This window comes from Nerophis ophidion, linkage group LG17 (genome assembly GCF_033978795.1).
Source record: "Nerophis ophidion isolate RoL-2023_Sa linkage group LG17, RoL_Noph_v1.0, whole genome shotgun sequence".
Lineage (NCBI taxonomy): Eukaryota > Metazoa > Chordata > Actinopteri > Syngnathiformes > Syngnathidae > Nerophis > Nerophis ophidion.
Window position 1 is genome coordinate 13,930,087 of NC_084627.1, and position 19,626 is coordinate 13,949,712.

The 19,626-nt window shown below is 38.7% G+C and overlaps 1 protein-coding gene across 2 annotated transcripts; it reads left to right on the forward strand.

Annotated features, from left to right (window-relative positions):
- The first annotated feature begins 211 nt into the window (after positions 1-211).
- lman2la (lectin, mannose-binding 2-like a) lies at positions 212-19,585 on the forward strand. Of its 2 annotated transcripts, XM_061876331.1 has the most exons (9): positions 212-539; positions 682-800; positions 4,089-4,206; positions 6,064-6,146; positions 6,274-6,306; positions 6,433-6,594; positions 6,727-6,841; positions 11,904-12,026; positions 12,108-19,585. In XM_061876331.1, the coding sequence occupies exons 1-9, from the start codon at positions 335-337 to the stop codon at positions 12,248-12,250; spliced, it is 1,101 nt and encodes a 366-aa protein (XP_061732315.1). In that variant the 5' UTR covers positions 212-334; the 3' UTR covers positions 12,251-19,585. The 2 variants fall into 2 exon arrangements, with proteins under 2 accessions (XP_061732315.1, XP_061732316.1); XM_061876332.1 differs by lacking the exon at positions 6,274-6,306 and having other exon boundaries at positions 213-539.
- Positions 19,586-19,626: the final 41 nt, after the last annotated feature.

Below are 19,626 nucleotides of genomic sequence, written 5' to 3' on the forward strand. Positions count from 1 at the left end.
GTATGTAAATGTTGCATATACAAATAAAGGTTTATAAAATAAAATAAAAACGTTTACAAACCATATATGACGGTAACAACTGAGTTTAAAACCCTTCTTTTTTAAACATTTGTCTTGTCTAAATAATTTCTAACATCAGCATAGCTTCATAATAGCGTTTACCAAAAGCGACACTGTACCTTTAAGAAAAATCACGTGCATAATTAAAAAAAAATAGTACGGGTGCGTAATATAATTGACAGCAAAATGGACCAATGGCAATGCGCCATGCAAAAGCGGGAACCAATAGGAAAGGCGTTTACTACTTAGCGAGGCGGGTGAAGTTTGACCTACTATGGCCGCCGTCAGCCGGAGCAGGCACCGGGGAGACTCTAAAACAATACACATTTTATTTTCTCCTCGAAAGATGACTCCTTTTAAACTCTTTTGGTGTTTGATTTTATTTGCGTTTACTGTTAGTCACTGTTTCGCTGACGACGACGACCACGAAATGGAGGAATTCCTGAAAAGGGAGTATTCCCTCACCAAGCCCTACCAAGGTACACCCATAGATCTTTCTCGAACAACCACCATTGTTGTATTTTCAAGCTATTTCATTCCCTAAACATTAATTTCTTGTAAGTCCTAGCAAACAGTGTTGTTTGAAAATCACTAAGTTGACATTTAAATTGTACCCCTCAGGTGTGGGGTCTTTAGGCTCCTCCCACTGGGAGCTCATGGGGGATGCTATGATAACTACTGAACAGGTGCGCCTCACACCTGACATGCAGAGCCGGCAGGGGGCAGTGTGGAGCCGACTTGTGAGTGTATAAAACATGTGATGATGATAATTAAACCAGTGTTTTTCAACCTTTTTCGAGCCAAGGTGCATTTTTTTCTTTGAAAAATCCAGAGGCACACCACCAGCAGAAATCATTTAAAAATTGAACTCAGTAGACAGTAAACAGTCGTTGTCGCAATTGTTGGATATGAATTTAAAGGCCTACTGAAACCCACTACTACCGACCACGCAGTCTGATAATTTATATATCAATGATGAAATATTAAAATTGCAACACATGCCAATACGGCTGGTTTAGTTTACAAAATTACAATTTTAAATTTCCCGCGGAGTTTCCTGTTGAAAACGTCACAGAATGATGACGCGTGTTTGTGAAGTTATTGGTTGGAGGGGACATATTAGCCCAGCACCACTTTTGGCTAAAAGTCGTCTCTTTTCATCTCGCAATTACACATTTTTTGGACATCTGTGTTGCTGAATCTTTTGCATCTTGTTCAATTAATAATGGAGAAGTCAAAGTAGAAAGATGGAGGTGGGAAGCTTTTAGTATTTAGCCACACAAACACACGGTGTTTCCTTGTTTGAAATTCCCGGAGATGAAGATTTTACTATGGATCAGAGCGGTCAAGCGAACATGGATCCAGACTACATGTCGACCAGCTGTTTTCGGTGAGAACATTTTGGAAATAAGTGGCCTCAAACCAGAGATAAGCGGAGCTTCTGTCCTGCTGCAGCTTCGTGACTTCCATCAGAGACTGGCGTCAACACCCGTGGACACACCCCTCCGACTATTAGGTACTATTTAACTCACAAAAACACTAGCAACACAATAGAAAGATAAGGGATTTCCCAGAATTATCCTAGTAAATGTGTCTAAAAACATTTGAATCGCTCCCAATGCAATCGCCTTTTTTTTTATTAACTTTTTTTTTTTCTAGTCCTTCACTCTAAATTTCCTCATTCACGAATCTTTCATCCTCGCTCAAATTAATGGGGAAATTGTCGCTTTCTCTGTCCGAATAGCTCTTGCTGCTGGAGGCTCACATTATAAACAATGTGAGGATGTGAGGAGCCCTACAACCAGTGACGTCACACGCACATCGTCTGTTACTTCCGGTAAAGGCAAGGCTTTTTTATTAGCAACCAAAAGTTGCAAACTTTATCGTAGATGTTCTCTACTAAATCCTTTCAGCAAAAATATGGCAATATCGCGAAATTATCAAGTATGACACATAGAATGGACCTGCTATCCCCGTTTAAATAAGAAAATCTCATTTCAGTAGGCCTTTAAACCATAACCAACCATCCATCACTATAGCTCTTGTCTCAAAATAAGTGTACTATCACGATCCGTCACATCATGCCGTGACTTATTTTGAGTTTTTGGGTGTTTTCCCATGCGCAGTGTTTTAGTTCTTGTCTTTCGCTCCTATTTTGGTGGCTTTTCCTGTTTTGTTGGTATTTTCCTGTAGCAGTTTCATGTCTTCCTTTGAGCGCTATTCTCTGCACCTGCTTTGTTTTATCAATCAAGAACTCTCCAGTTATTGCTATCTTTTTTTGTGTGGACACCGTTGATTGTCATGTCATGTACGGATGTACTTTGTGGATGCCGTCTCTGTTCCACATGCTGTAAGTCTTTGCTGTCGTCCAGCATTCTGTTTTTGTTTACTTTGTAGCCAGTTCAGTTTTAGTTTAGTTCTGCATAACCATCCCTTAGCTTCAATGCCTTTTCTTAGGGGAACTCACCTTTTTGTTTATTTTTGGTTTAAAGGCCTACTGAAATGAAATGTTCTTATTTAAACAGGGATAGCAGTTCTATTCTATTTGTCATACTTGATCATTTCGCGATATTGCCATATTTTTGCTGAAAAGATTTAGTAGAGAACATTGACGATAAAGTTCGCAACTTTTGGTCGCTAATAAAAAAGCCTTGCCTTTACCAGAAGTAGCAGACGATGTCCGCGTGATGTCACCGGTGTGAGGGCTCCTCACATCCTCACATTGTTTATAATCATGGCCTCCAGCAGCAAGAGCTATTCGGACCGAGAAAGCGACAATTTCACCATTAATTTGAGCGAGGATGAAAGATTCGTGGATTAGGAAAGTTAGAGTGAGGCATTAAAAAAAAAAAAAAAAAAAGGGATGGCTCAGGTCGGCGGCAGTGGTAGCGTTTCATATGTAATTAGACACATTTACTCGGATAATTCTGAAAAATCCCTTATCTGCTTATTGTGTTAATAGTATTTTAGTGAGATTAGATGAGTAAAGTCATACCTGAAAATCGGATGGCTGCGGTGAACGCCAGTGTCTCAGAGAGAAGTCGATGAGGAGCCAAGATCAGAGCTGCCTTTTTAACAGGTACAGGAGAAGGTCCCATAATCCACTGAAGTCTCCGGTAGGAAACCAATTTTCCCATCCAAAAATTTGCTGGTTGACGTAGAGAAAAATGTTCGCTTGACCGCTGCGTGTTAAAGCTTAACAACAAAAACAAAGAAACACCGGCTGTGTCTCGGTGCTAAAGGCAGCTGCAATCCACCGCTTTCCACCAACAGCATTCTTATTTATAGTCTCCATTATTAATTGAACAAATTGCCAAAGATTCAACAACACCGATGTCCAAATAACTGTGTAATTATGCAATGAAAAGAGACGACTTTTAGCTGTAAGTGGTGCTGGGCTAAAATGTCCCCTACAACCAATAACGTCACAAACACGCGTCATACGCATCATCATTCCGCGACGTTTTTAACAAGAAACTCCGCGTGAATTTAAAATTGTAATTTAGTAAACTAAACCGGCCGTATTGGCATGTGTTGCAATGTTAATATTTCATCATTGATATATAAACTATCAGACTGCGTGGTCGGTAGTAGTGGGTTTCAGTAGGCCTTTAAGCATTAGATACATTTTTACCTGCACATTGGTTCCCGCTGTCGCCTGCATATTGTGATCACAACAAACCATCCTCGTCTCACACGACCTGTTCCCGACATCTACAAAGCAATTAGCTACTGGCTGCCACCTAGTGATATGGAAGAGAATAACATGGTTACTCTGCCGAGCTATAAACAGCACCAACACTTAACAACGGCACATTTGCGGATTATAATTACTGGTTTGCAAAAAATATTTTTAACCCAAATAGGTGAAACTAAACACAGTAGACTGTATCTCACGGCACACTGGTTGAAAAACACGGGATTAAACTGTAAATAACCATTTGCATTATTGCAATTTAACCATTGTCTGTCTAAACTGAGCGTTATTTTGGCAGTTTAACCCAATATTTTTCTGTTTTGTTTTCAAGCCGTGCCATTTGAACGACTGGGAGATGCAGGTGCATTTTAAGATTCACGGAAAAGGAAAGAAGAACCTTAATGGAGACGGGCTGGCCATTTGGTACACAAAGGAGCGCATGCAGAAAGGTAAACAGATTAGGGATCCTCAACTGTTTGTATCAGGCCAATGGTGGGGCTAAACTGGGCCATGAAAAACCTTGATCACCTGCTACTAAAAACATTGTTTTAGCGGTTCCAAGCTCGAGTCTGATATGTGCGGGCAGAAGTTTGTTGTGCTGTGTTTTAATTTGGTATTTGTCTATTCTTTGTTTTATACACGGGGCCTAGGCTTTTTGTGGCCCCAAAAGGTTTACTTTGAGGCCTCATTTCGGTATTTAATATTACTCATGTAACACACTAAGGGCTATAGTTGACTGTAGCCATTCCTCGCCATTTGCGCTTTGAAGTTTACAGCTCGTAAATGTGACTGTAGAGGACTTTCTTGATCATATGTTTAAGCTATAAAAACATTAAATTGAATGATTAATGATTCCTACTTCGGATAAATTTATTTACCACGGCCAGACCCGGGACCAATTAACAGTGGTGAACAAGGATTGACTGTAATTCTCTCGGCCAGTGATTCTAAAACTATGGTTTGGGTAGCACTGGTGGTACACAGGCTCCATCTAGTGGTACACCAAAGAATCACTTGATAAGAGTACAGTGTTTTATTTTCCTCTATTCAAAAATGGTTAGTAATCAAACTGTATGTAATGTCACAGTGGCCAAAAATTTTAAATATACTTGATAAATAAAACCTCTGCCTTGTTTTTAATGAACACTTAGGCCTACTATGTTACTGTATTTTAATGTTGTTCATTATAGCGGTACTTGGAGAGCCAAGTTTTTTCTGAGATGGTACTTGGTGAAAAATGTTTGAGAACCACTGCTTTAGGCGACCAAAAGTAGATTTGGCTATGGGAGCCTGAGTGTGTGCATGAAAGACACAACCACCAAACATGCATTCTAGTACATTTATAATTAGATACGGAGAAATAGTGTAATGTTAATATTTTACAAATGATGTAAATATTTTTTTACTATAAATAGTTATGTACAAACAATACAAAAACGACTATATTGACAACTACAAATTATCCAACATCTTCAATAGTCATGTGGGGTTTTTTTTTTGCAAGTAATGTTCAAAGTTTATATGAAAATGTAAAAAAATTGGTCAGAGAGGGAAAAAAAGTGTTCAATATCTCCTACAATGGTGAAGCCAATTCAAAACTGCTATGCCACTTCGGCATTCATTGAAAAAGGTTAACAAAACACCATGAATAGGCAAAAATTAGACAAAACTAATGCTATTTAGACGTTATATCTTTAGGGAAAAGGTTTGGCTAACATATAAATTATAAATACAACAGCCGTTTTAGAAGTACGGTAGTAAATCTGTTCTGATGATGGCGTTCGAAGCGAAGTTAAATTAGCAAGTATCTCTACGGGCTTATAATCGACGCTGCTAAACCAAACTGAAAATATTAAAAAGAAACATGTTGATTCACCACTGAATACAGGTTTATCAGAAACAAAGTATATTTCTATCCATGAGGCTATTCAGTCCATCAAAGTCGAACAAGCAAACATCAGTGGAGCACAACGACCACGTTGATGATCAACTACTGAAGCGACCGGTCGCCATAATCTTGCGGGCCACCTAGTTCTTTGGTTCTAATCAACCGCTAGTGTTTAAGCCAAGGTAAGTAAATGACAATAGATTGATTACTTCAAGGTCTTTCCAACAGAGGTTTGACAAATGGTCTCAAAATGGGCGGGTAGGGGTCACTGTTTTATAAGACATGACTATTGCTTGGACCGGGACTTGGATTGTATTAATTAACTTTTATTATTCCAGAAAAAAACTCCAAAGAAGTTCCACGACTATTTATTACTACTTTTTTCTTTTATAACGTTGTATCATCATATCACTCACAGGTCCTGTGTTTGGAAATAAGGACAACTTTACAGGATTGGGTGTTTTTGTGGACACGTATCCCAATGAGGAGAAACAGCTAGAGGTGAGCCGCAGGAACACTTACCTGTCTTTTGGGGAAAAAGGTCATTGTGGGTCTCGTGTTGGTACTTGGGCAGTGTTGTGTAAAGGGGATGTCTTTGTGTTCTTTTGTGCACTCACCTTGGGGACAGGCACAAAAGAAGAGATACACTCCTCGCACACAGGTAAACATCATCGGAAAAATGCAAGTTTTAAGCTCCTTTGTAGGCAGTGTGTTTGGGTCAAGCAAACAAATGACAATGATTGTAATAGTCGTCTAATCTATGCATTTGTCTCTCACCGACCACAAGAGGATCTTTCCTTTTGTTCTGGCCATGGTGGGCAACGGCACCATCAGCTATGACCACGAGCGAGACGGCCGGCCCACAGAGCTGGGGGGCTGCAACGCCATGGTGCGCAACCTGAAGCATGACTCCTTCCTATTCATCCGCTATGTCCGCCGCAGACTGACTGTGAGAAACGTTTCTTTGAAAAGTTGGTTCTTGAAAACAGCTTAGCACTACTGTCACATAAGGGATCTTAGACAATGGGTTTTGTACTAGGTCGGTATAATAATTCGTATTTAAAATCTCTGAATTTATCAGGTGATGATTGACGTAGATGGACAACACGAGTGGAGGGACTGCTTGGACATACCTGGCGTGCGGCTACCAAAAGGCTTTTATTTTGGCGTTTCCGCTATCACAGGAGACCTCTCAGGTAAGAACATCTGCCAGACACACATGTCAATCAATTTAAGTAACAAGAAAAAAGAAGCACTGTAGCTTTTAGCAACACAAAAATTCAAATGTTAGATTTTGAATATACCAAAATGAGGTTTGCTGTAGGATGAAATAATTAGTTATAGTCTGAGTAATAATCACAGTTTCAAGATTATCACAATTATTATGCACTGATTTATTTCACAACAAAAATGTATATAATTACCGTAAGGATTTCGCGCTATTTATTACTGAAATAATTAGATAACCTAACAGTACAAAATAATAAAAAAATAACAAAGTCTTTCTGTCAATTACCGTATTTTCCACACTATAAGGCGCACCGGATTATAAAGCGCACCTTCAATGAATTACCTATTTTAATATTTTGCTCATATACAAGGCGCACCGCATTATAAGGCGCATAGAATAGATGCTACAGTAGAGGCTGGGGTTACGTTATGCATCCTTTAGATGGAGCTGCTCCGAAGGGAATGTCAACGAAACAGTCAGATATGTCAGTCAAACTTTATTAATAGATTACAAACCAGTGTTCCTACAACTCCGTTCACTCCCAAAATGAATAAACAGCTGTTTTATTATTTACCCCGATTCAATAAACATGTAAAAAAACTGTCTGATACTGTTACGGTAAATCAAACGTTAGTGCAATCACAATATAGTAACACTCAAAATAGTGCAAAGCAGTAATATATCAATAACTCAACGTTGCTTAAAAGATAATGTCACACAACACACAAAATAAACATGTAAAGCTCACTTTGTTAAGTTATTCCTCATCCACGAATCCCTCAAATTCTTCTTCTTCAGTGTTCGAATCCAACAGTTGGGCAAATACGGCATCCAAAATGTCCGGCTCCGTCTCGTCGAAGTCGTCATTAAACGAGTCAGTGTCGCTGCTGTTAATGTTAAATTCTCTCGCTGCTGCTCTATTCCCGTGTTCTACTGTGTGACTGATCACCTTGAGTTTAAACTCTGCACGCCTCCCGCAGTCATATATCCCAGCATGCACCGCGCACTTCTTCTACTACGAGGGAAAATAAGATAGACGGCTGATTACCGTAGTTGCGAGACCTGGCATGTTTAATTCGACACTGAAGAAGAAGTATTCGAGGGATTTGTGGATGAGAAATAATTTAATAAAGTGAGCTTTACATGTTTATTTTGTGTGTTGTGTTGTGTGACATTAACGTTTGAGCAACGTTGAGTTATTCATATATTGTTATTGCTTTGCACTATTTTGAGACTTCGTTAATGGAGTCAGTGTCGCTGCTGTTGTCTAGCAGTTCAGTGACAATTCCTGCTTTCCTGAAATCATGTCTCTCCATAGGAGCCATTTTGGGGTCTTTACATTTAAACACACAAATGGAAATGTAACGGCACGGCCTGGGGCAGTCATATATCCCAGCATGTACCACGCGCTTCTTCTCCTACGGGGGAAAATGAAATCGGCGGCTGCTTACCGTAGTTGTGACACCTGTTGTGGCTCAATATTGGTCCATATATAAGGCGCACTGTCAGCTTTTGAGAAAATTTTAGGTTTTTAGGTGCGCCTTATAGTGCGGAAAATACGGTAAATTAAAGTGCCCTGTGCTCTGTAAGCATCCTTCAGTTGTGTTCGTGTTTTAAACTTGCCAGATTAATTTACACTGCCTATAGTTTATTCAACATAGACAGGAAGAAGTAATCTCTAATGTTAAATCAGGGGTCGGGAACCTTTTTGGCTGAGAGAGCCATAGAAGCCAAATATTTTAAAATGTATTTCTGTGAGAGCCATATATTTTTTTAACACTGAATACAACTAAATGTGTGCATTTTTATGTAAAACCAACATTAGGGTAGAACACGTCTGTTATTCTTTTTAATAACATTTTTATTCTGAAGCTAACTAATATTGAATAAAATACTTCTTACCATTCTTGACTTCTTGAACAGGTGCGGTAGAAACGGATGGATGGATCAAAATGCATTAGAATTTTTTATATTTTGAACGTTATTTTTAACACTGATTACCAGGGGAATAATTCATTATTTATTGTGTTAAGCAATGTCATCTAAGATTAATCTGAGAGCCAGATGCAGTCATCAAAAGAGCCACATCTGGCTCTAGAGCCTTAGGTTCCCTACCGCTGTGTTAAATAGTCACTAGGGATGTAACGATATTAACATTTTATATCACGGTTATTGTGACCAAAATTATTGCGGTATTTTTGAATGTGCTCAAAAAGTACAAGAAATGGCTCATTTTGATCCCAACATATTTTGAAATAATATTTTGGTGCCAAACGAAACTACTGAAAAACATTCCAATGTCCACAGCTTGGTAAAAGCTCACAGAGTCAGTTTTTGCAAGGACAAAAGTCTTGTCGCCTTAACATATGATGCACCGAATCCTAAATTACAGCCTCACCCGTGATCACTAATTGATCAATTAATTAGAGGGTGTGTATAAAAAGAACCCAAGCACGCCAAACCTTCACATTAACTGCAACTTGACCTCTGACAACATGCCTAAGAGTCACCCTGAGACCAAACCGTTGATTATTAAGAAGTTAAACACTAGGCTTACTGGTGAGGTGGCTGACACCTTTTAATGTGTTTCAGTGTCAAGTACAAGGGTCAGGGTTCGTGTCTTTTAATGTTTTTCAGTGTCAAATACAAGAGTTGGGGTTAGGGTCAGTGTCTTTTAATGTGTTTCAGTGTCTAGTACAAAGAATAAGAAAAATATTTGAAGAGACTGGAGTTGTTTTTGACAAGCCAAGGTCAGGCAGACTCGGGAGGATTGCTTGTTGACTCCTTTTCCACTGCAACAGAGGTCCACCGGGCCTGCTTACCTCAAGTCCTTGTGTCAACTAGAACAGTTTGTAAAATTTGGTCTTGAAATAGCCTTTATGGTCGAATCAGCGCCCAGAAACCACCATTCAAACAAAGGGCTCACAACCTTCCAAAAGGGTGGACGCTGGAAAAGTGGCAGAATGGATTTCTCAAATGAATCTGTGGCCGAATTATATCATCCCAAAATATTGCAGGAGACTCACTGAAGCCCCCATAGTCCCGAGATTCACCCAGAAAACAGTTAGTTTTGGTGGCAGAATAGATTTTGATCTGGGGTTAAATCCAGTACGGGGTGTACGAGAGGTTTGCAGGGTGGAAGAAATATCAATAGCCGAAAATATCAATAATTTATAGGTACTTCTTACATTCCCAACCATAAAAAGGGTCGAATTTTGCAGTGGAATGGTACTTCATTGCATACTTCCATCTCTACATCGAAGTTCCTCAATTTAAAGAACATCAAGGTGCTCCAGGACTGGCCAGCCCAGTCACCAGACATGAACATTATTGAGCATGTCTGGGGTAGAATGAAAAAGAGAACATATTAGACGAAACCAAAGAATCTTGATGAACTCTGGGAGTTATGTAAGACTGCTTTCTTTGCATGGATGCAGTGCTTCAAGCTCATGGAAGTCGCACAAGACAGAAAAATATAAAAGATAGAAAAATATTTTTTTAAGTATATGGATCTCACAGCAACACCACTTAATTCACTGATGTGATGCAACATATTTTTGTATTTTAAGTAAATTGTTTAATTTTCACATTACTTTTTGTCTTGTTAAAATATTACCTTTCTAAGTTCTTTAAAAATTATCAATCTTTATTTGTTGAAGCAAATTTATTTCAGTATACCGGTATTAAACATAATTTGGGAGGATTTAAGCTTTCTTATGAGCCCTTTCTAAAACCATTGTATTAATTAAAAGTCAGGTGTTTCTACAAAATGAATAAGTGACAAAACCTTTCTCAGGGACTGTACACACACTCTGAAAACTTTTGATCAAGTTATTTTTTTTAATAGCTAAAATAGACATTGTTAAAAACCCACCACTTACCATGTTTTGTTGGCTTTTATTGTTTTTAAACAATTGTCTCGTATTCCTCTGAGCACAACTTGAACTTGAAATGTAATATTATAGTTACTCAGACAACAATGTGTTTGGATTGGGGTATGTTGTTTTTTAACGGGGAACGACGTTAAGGACTCTTGTTTTTATGTTAGCATTTAGGCTAGCCAGCTGGCGCCACTCAGTCCGTGAGTTCATCAACGTGCGCTTATCAATCACGGTTTTTAGATCATTTTAATTTAGAACGGTAACACTACTAGTTTTACCGCAGTTATCTTTAATACTTATTACCCTAATGGTCACTGGATGAAGCCCTTGACAGGAGTACCTGTTGATGTTTGTTTAAACGAAACTGACCCAACACTAACCTGATTGTAGATGACACCATTATATTTACCTTAATTCTTTATGAAGTAACTTGCCACTAACATAATTCAACTCAGTTATTATGTCTTACCTTCACTTTGGCGCCTAATGCTTCATCATTTTGTACAAACTATCAGAACCTTTAGCTTGAACTTTTTTGGGGCATGTTTTGCAAATGGTTAAGCAGTCGTCTTCAATGACTCATTTATTTCAGATACCTGAAATGTTCCCACACAGACTTCATCTTTTTTCGGTGGGGTTTGCTGTTTTGTCCTGGTTTCATTTTTAAGTTAATGTCACAAAATGGCTTGTCTCTGGATAGGTGCGTATAGGTATCAGGTGCATTCTGTGCAGGTTTTGCTGAAAATAACATACCAGCATAATGTTTGTCTACAGTGAGTGAGGTGGACGGAAAAACACAGTGTAGAAGAGCCTTTGCAATAAATAGTTGTGACATTTTTAATCTTTATTAACAGTAAAACCGGTTAATCGTTACCTCCCTACTTTGCTGTTGCCAATTTAGAGATAAATATAGAAATGGCAGACAAGTAAATGCAGAATTTTTTAATAGCGCTTTTTGTATTGAATCTCATTAGACTAATTGATTGTAATGCCCCGGTGGAATTTTGTTATGGAGGTTCAATGGATGAAGTCTACAAAGGCGCAAAGTTAGTGTAATTCACACTTCAGACCAGCAGATAGCAGCATTGTACCACACATTTTGTCCCCAAGTCATTAAATTACTGCAATAATTAACTGATTTCCTAGACAACCATGACATCGTCTCGCTGAAACTCTACCAACTGACGGTGTTGCGAAGTAAACAGGAAGAGGAAGAGACTAAAGAGGAGATAACCATACCAAGCGTGGATAACATGGATCTCCTCAGATGTAACACACACACACACACACGCACACACACACAGGAGTGTCCTTTACTCACCTTCTTATGGTCTGTCTTCTCTCCTCCAGTGGGTCAGACTGAAGAAGGTATGAGCGGATTGGCCATTTTCTTCACCGTCCTCTTCTCCATGCTGGGTTGCATCTTCCTCGTCGTCATCGGCATCTTAGTCTACAGTCACTGGAACGAGAGCCGGCGCAAACGATTCTACTGAGGAGGCGAGTGGGTAAAGGAAAATATGCGCAGGTTGGGAATGCTGTTGTCTATAGACCTTCGCTGCACTGAGACCAATCGAATAATGTCTGACATGGGTGACCTTCACCTTGCCCTGGTTGGACACAGACCATGACTTCTGAGCAGCTACAATCCTAAATATGATTTTTGACTCTTTGTTTCCTGTTTTGTCAGAATCTGCTGTATTAGGTAGAGTATTTACTATAGCATTTCAAAACAGCCACAACATTAGGTCCACCTGCAAAATCTGTCGTTGTAAAAATACAGAAGAGGCTTTGAGAGGCAACCTGAAAAAAGTTCTTATACCGTGTTAAAAATACCAAGGTTACTAGTGCCTTTATTGTTTTCCAGTAACGGGTAATTTAATTACCTTTTCATCAGTGCAATTTAGCACGTTATTAGTGACACAGGCTAAAGTTCTTTTCTACCGTCATTCTGACTTTACCAGGGCAACAGAGTTGCAACACCCTATACAATCGTCCCTCGTTTACAGCAGTTAATTGGTACCAGAATTAAGACATTTTTGCAAAGTAGGATTATTATTATGGATCGAATATTTTCAGAGAGAATGGAAAAAAAACTGTGTAAAACCTTTTTAAATATGTTTTTTTACATTGTTAGAACCCTCTAAACATGAAATACCATCCACACAGTGACCTTTACACTCGTTTCACCCAATATGGTAGCCTTGAGTGTGTTCTACTGTTGATTACAATACTCACCGGTAGCACGCAGGACCCTCTAAATGTCATTGCTTTTGTCCGGCCACAACATGGAAATACTTTGTCACATCCTGGGTAATTCCTGTAAGTTAGAACTGGGCTTCCATGTGCTAAACAATTTCCCTTGTGGATCAATAAAGTTTGTCCTAGTCTAAAACCATGGGCATAAGTTGTTTTGCAATAACTTGGTCAACAGTCACAGCTATACTTTGTTGTTACTTGTTAGTAGGGATGTAATGGTTTGAAATATATCGGTACGATATTATCACAGTAATAAGGCCACGGTACGATATTATTGCGGTATATGGCCCCAAAAAAAATGTTTATAGTGTGTAAAATAAAGTGGCAGGAATGTTTCAGATGAACACACTTACTGTAATTGAAGACAAACATAATGCTAAATTGTTCAAAACATGTTTTTTTTTACTACAAACAAGTATTTTCTAAGTGCAAATAATTGTGCAGGAATATTAAATATTAAAAAGAATAACTTATAGTTGATTTTAAAGTAATAAAGTCAACATCCAGTGTAAAACAATAAATTTCAGTTTAGTGCCTTTCAACTTTTACATTACGGGAAGCAACGTCCTCTACATTGGTAATTTTTTATATCAGTATGGTAAATGATGTTTCTCAGAAAAGTAAACTAACAATATAAAAACTTTTGGTAATGTAAATACTTTACAAACTGTTTGGCTTCGCTGGCTTCAAATATATTTTCAAGGTGACAGTTTGAGGTGGCGACTTGTCCAGGCAACTAGGCTCCAGCCCCCCGTGGCATCCACAGACCAGAAGTTGAAAAAAATTGATTGATTGTGGATGAATTAAGTAGCTTTCTAGTTTACTCTTATTTCCCTCGGGGAACGTTTTTTTGTTTTTTGTGATTTAAAGCCAGTGCCACGACCAGCTGGCTCTGTGTTGCCTTGGAAACGCTTGAAACGCAGACTATCTTACCTGCGCCAAAGAGGTTATGTTTTGGCCTGGACTTGTTTGTCTGTTATAGACCGCTTTTAATGTCCAAAAAAACATTCGTTTTATCGACGACGAGTTCGAGCACACTTCCCTTCCTGCTTAGATGCAGTTTATTCACAGACCAAGCCAACGCAAAAACACCAGAAGAAAACTACACTCACCAAGTTTTCAACTGATACCGTCACGCATCATCCTATTATCGGAGCGATATAGCTCAGTTGGTAGAGTGGCCTTGCCAGCAACTTGAGGGTTCCAGGTTCGATCCCCGTCTGTGCCAACCTAGTCACTGCCGTTGTGTCCTTGGGCAAGACGCTTTACCCACCTGCTCCCAGTGCCACCCACAGTCGTTTAAAAATGTAACTTAGATATTGACTTCACAATATAAAGCGCTTTGAGTCACTGGAGAAAAGCGCTATATAATTATAATTCACTTCACTTATTGAGAAGACTTTGACACCAAATACTGTGGTATTTATAAAACCATTACATCCCTACTTGTTAGCATTCTGTCTTGTTAGCAATGCGTGTCCTGCCTTGTCATCCCACAGCTTTGTTATTGATGTTGAAGATGAAGTGCATGTTGAATCAAGAGTTGATTACAACTTTGCCCGGACAGTTGTTGATAGCTGATGGTGACACTTTGACAAGACCGCTAATGTGGAAATGTGTTATTGGTGAGACATGCGTTAAAGATGGAGTGCATCAAAACGTTGTTCTGCCAGAAGTTGGTCAATTTGAGATTGCAGTAAAAATAGCACCAAGGTTAGCCACCCTTTGTTCGCATGGTTCACCTTTAACACAGAAACCAAAGTCCAGCTGGGTGAATATAACAGTGGCCACAATATAATACAAATACTGCATTGTAATACAAATATAAAACATAATTTAACACTCGATAAGGCCAAAAACATGTAGAATATGCTTTGAAAGAGTTGTTTTTCTTAAAAATTCAGTGATTTAATGATGCTGCGATATTTAAAGTGCGATGATGCGAGGGCCAACTGTGTCTCCAGCCTGTATACCGTCTATCGGTCCTCCACATACTTCCTCATTCTCTACCAATCACACTCATGCGAGGGCAAAGCTAAAGCTAAGTTTGGAGCTCCAAACATCAACACAAATCTGGCGTTTTCAGGAAGGAAGTACAGTTGCGATACAAGTGAAGCGTACTCTGTGTGCAAGAGCAACACGTTTGTCCGCATACAACCTCATTAAACACTTTGTCACTCATATTTAATTACATGTACAGAGGCGTAATTACTTTTTTGTTGTAGTAAATGTGTGGTAAAATATAATTGTTTCTCTACAAGTAAATTTCCCAACACTGCTAATCCAACCTACACCTTAAAGCACACGTATCAAACTCAAGACCCGCCACATCATTTTATGTGGCCCGCGAAATCTTGGAATTGATATGCGTATTTTCCCACCGAATGTATTTAACTTTCCATTTTAACAGCAAACATACCGTATTTTTCAAAGTATAAGTCGCACCTGCCGAAAATAGATAATAAAGAAGGAAAAAAACATATATAAGTCGCATTTTATGGGGAAATTTATTTGATAAAACCCAACACCAAGAATAGACATCCATCCATCCATTTCCTTCCGCTTATTCCCTTTTGGGGTTACGGGGGGCGTTGGCGCCTATCTCAGCTACAATCAGGCGTAAGGCGGGGTACACCCTGGACAAGTCGCCACCTCATCACAGCAAGAATAGACATTTGAAAGGCAATTTAAAATAAATAAAGAAAAGTGAACCAAAGGCTGAATAAGTGTACGTTATATAACGCATAAATAACCAACTGAGAAGGTGCCTGGTGTGTTAACGTAACATATTATGGTAAGAGTCATTCAAATAACTATAACATATAGAACATGCTATACGTTTACCAAACGATCTGTCATTCCTAATTGCTAAATCGGATGAAATCTAATATGTCTAGTCTCTTACGTGAATGAGCTAAATAATATTATTTGATATTTTACGGTAATGTGTTAATAATTTCACACATAAGTCGCTCCTGAGTATAAGTCGCGCCCCCGGCCAAACTATGAAAAAAACTGTGACTTATCGTCCGAAAAATACGGTACATGTACTGCATGCAGTTTTTATATCTTTTAAACTACAAACCTAATATTGCAACAAATATATTATCGTACATCCCTAACATTTTTTCTGTTAAAATAAAAGTACTTATATATTGGTTTCACTCATAATTTGAAAGCAATTGATACATTGAATTATACACTTTAAAAATTATTTTATAGTAAAAAAAATGGTTCAGTTGCCAGAATTTTACCGTAAAAAAACAAAAAAAACGGTGATATTGTTTTTTCATTTTACAGCAATACCTAGTTAAAGACCTGTATATTTTACAGTTAAAACAGAGGTACTGTTTTTCCATTTACAGCATATATTTTAAAAACATAAATTTTACTGTAAAATTTTGGCAATTGTCAGTTTTTGACAGTTTTTTTTACAGTATATGTAAAAAAAACATATTATAATGAATAATTGTGTAATGAGGCAATTTATATTTATATAGTATTCACCGTTACAAGTGGCCCTCTAAGGGCAGCTATAACTGCGATGTGGCCCTCAATGAAAACGGGTTTGACACCCTTGCCTTAAAGGTTTTTTTTACAACTTCCTCACAGTAACGTTTTCTCAAAACAAAAAATATATCAAGAACACCATTACATGTTACCATTAGTCTCCTGTCCAAAGGCAAAACCTAGTAACTCACTTCTAGCTGATTTTGATAAAACAAAGGAAAACCAATCTATCTTGATGCTGTCTTACAAAGATCTACAAAGTCATCAAACGTATAGATGTTTTTTTGAGCTTTCATTTTCTTGCCGATTGAGCCATGGATTGAATCTGCTCTCATGAACATGTGCCCTTTCTCCAGATATTTTATCACAATCTCGGGTGGGCCCCATTCTGTGTTTGCACATTGGGCAAGAGCCGTGTACCGCGTCCAGTTTTTATTTTGACCTCCAAAGTTATCTGCCCAAAAGAGTATGCAAGGGGAAGAATCAAGAACAATACATTTAATGAAGGTGCTTGTAACGTCCTGGGCCAATCTTCCAAATATCCCCTCGTGCCATAATATCACAAAATCAGGTTGACCGTCGGCCCCCATTCGTGCAAATGTCTCATTAGAAACAATAAGGCCACTGACAAAGAAGCTCCGATTGGTCCCTTGAGATACTAGGTTTTTCTGTTGTATCTACGCGGTTATGTGGTAGTTGCTAGGTCCTGCCATGCGCGTAACAGCTTACTTACGGAACAAATTACAATATCGCATACACTAATGTAAAGCATATCACCTAGGAACTCCAAAATTATTATTAGCTCAGTTTTGACCAAAATTGAGTTACTGGGTTTTGCCTTTGGACGGTAGTAGTGGTTTAACATGTGTTTGACTAGTGTTTATATTTTTCAAATGACAAAGTTTATGTAATAAATCATTTTACCGCCCGAAGAAAATGATTGCTGTTTACGGCGGTCAATCACCAGGTCTCTTCTACACATTTGCACAGAAACCCTGCACTCATACAATTGCAGTCCAAGTCATGTTGTTATTATAATAGAATACGCATTAAATAGCAGCTTTAAATTGCTTTATTAGTTAACAACCCCTAACGCTAATGCACGTGCATGGTTACGTGGGAGTAGGAGAAGCCATGAGAGAGCAAGATATACTGTGTTGAATATATTGTCAAGTTGCTGCCCTCCAGGCATCTGTGTAAATGTAAACAGCTCATATAAAGGTTTTACATGCAGTATCACTAGAGGGCAGTAAAGGGCCGTATATTTACATAAAGGCAACATTTTATTTGGATTTGCACCAAAACGTTTTAGATTGCTGCAGTTTGCAGTGGTGTACTTTGTCACACTGAGAGGTGTTTCTCCTCATTTGTTTACCTTGCTGAGCTGCATTTATGGGGAGGAACTACAGGAAACACTCAGTTACAGTTGAATATAAAGTGGGGCAAAAAAGTATTTAGTCAGCCACCGATTGTGCAAGTTCTCCCACTTAAAATGATGACAGAGGTCTGTAATTTTCATCATAGGTACACTTCAACTGTGAGAGACAGAATGTGAAAAAAAAAATCCAGGAATTCACATTGTAGGAAGTTTAAAGAATTTATTTGTAAATTATGGTGAAAAATAAGTATTTGGTCAACCATTCAAAGCTCTCACTGATGGAAGGAGGTTTTGGCTCAAATTCTCACGATACATGGCCCCATTCATTCTTTCCTTAACACGGATCCATTGTCCTGTCCCCTCAGTAGAAAAACAGCCCCAAAGCATGATGTTTTCACCCCCATGCTTCACAGTAGTTATGGTGTTCTTGGGATGCAACTCAGTATTCTTCTTCCTCCAAACACGACGAGTTGAGTTTATACCAAAATGTTCTATTTTGATTTCATCTGACCACATGACATTCTCCCATATGCTCTCTGGCAAACTTCAGACGGGCCTGGACATGCACTGGCTTAAGCAGGGGGACACGTCTGGCACTCCAGGATTTGATTCCCCGTCGGCGTAGTGTTACTGATGATAACCTTTGTTACTTTGGTCCCAGCTCTCTGCAGGTCATCTACCAGGTCCCCCCTTGGTGTTCTGGGATTTTTGCTCACTGTTCTCATAATCATTTTCACCCCACGGGATGAGATCTTGCGTGGAGCCCCAGATCGAGGGAGATTATCAGTGGTCTTGTATGTCTTCCATTTTCTGATAATTGCTCCCACAGTAGATTTTTTCACACCAAGCTTCTTGCCTATTGTAGATTCACTCTTCCCAGTCTGGTGCAGGTCTACAATTATTTTCCTGGTGTCATTCGACAGCTCTTTGGTCTTGGCCATAGTGGAGTTTGGAGTCTGACTGTTTGAGGCTGTGGACAGGTGTCTTTTATACAGATAACGAGTTCAAACAGGTTCCATTAATACAGGTAACGAGTGGAGGACAGAAGAACTTCTCAAAGAAGTTGTTACAGGTCTGTGAGAGCCACAGATCTTCCTTGTTTGAAGTGACCAAATACTCATTTTCCACCGTAATTTACAAATTCTTTAAAATTCCTACAATGTGAATTCCTGGATTTTTTCTTTGTTCACATTCTCTCTCACAGTTGAAGTGTACCTATGATAAAAAATTACAGACCTGTCATCATTTTAAGTGGGAGAACTTGCACAATCGGAAGCTGACTAAATACTTTTTTGCCCCACTGTATGCTGTCCTTTTCACAAATAATGCCCACTGAATATCCCAAATGTGATCCATTTCAATGCACTGAAGAAAAATTTAGTTTTTTTCCCCCTGTACTTTATGTTTGAAAATATATCGAATGCTGCTCCACTTTTGCAGTACACTCTGCAAGCTCGCTGTTTGTGGCTTCAGATGCCCTTGTTTTTGGGTAAAACTGTTGCCACACAGACAACCTTCTTTTTTGTTTTTGTGAATGACTGCTTTGTGATAACCACTACCTTGCCAGAATTGTTTATCTTTGTATCCTTCAATTATTACTCTTTTTCCCCTTACCATGTGCCTCATGTATCCATCCAGTGGCTCAATTTTCATATTCTATTTAATAAAACTTGAATAATTTGTAGTACTGTAGCTCATTAAAAGACCAAATCTTTTCCAACATCC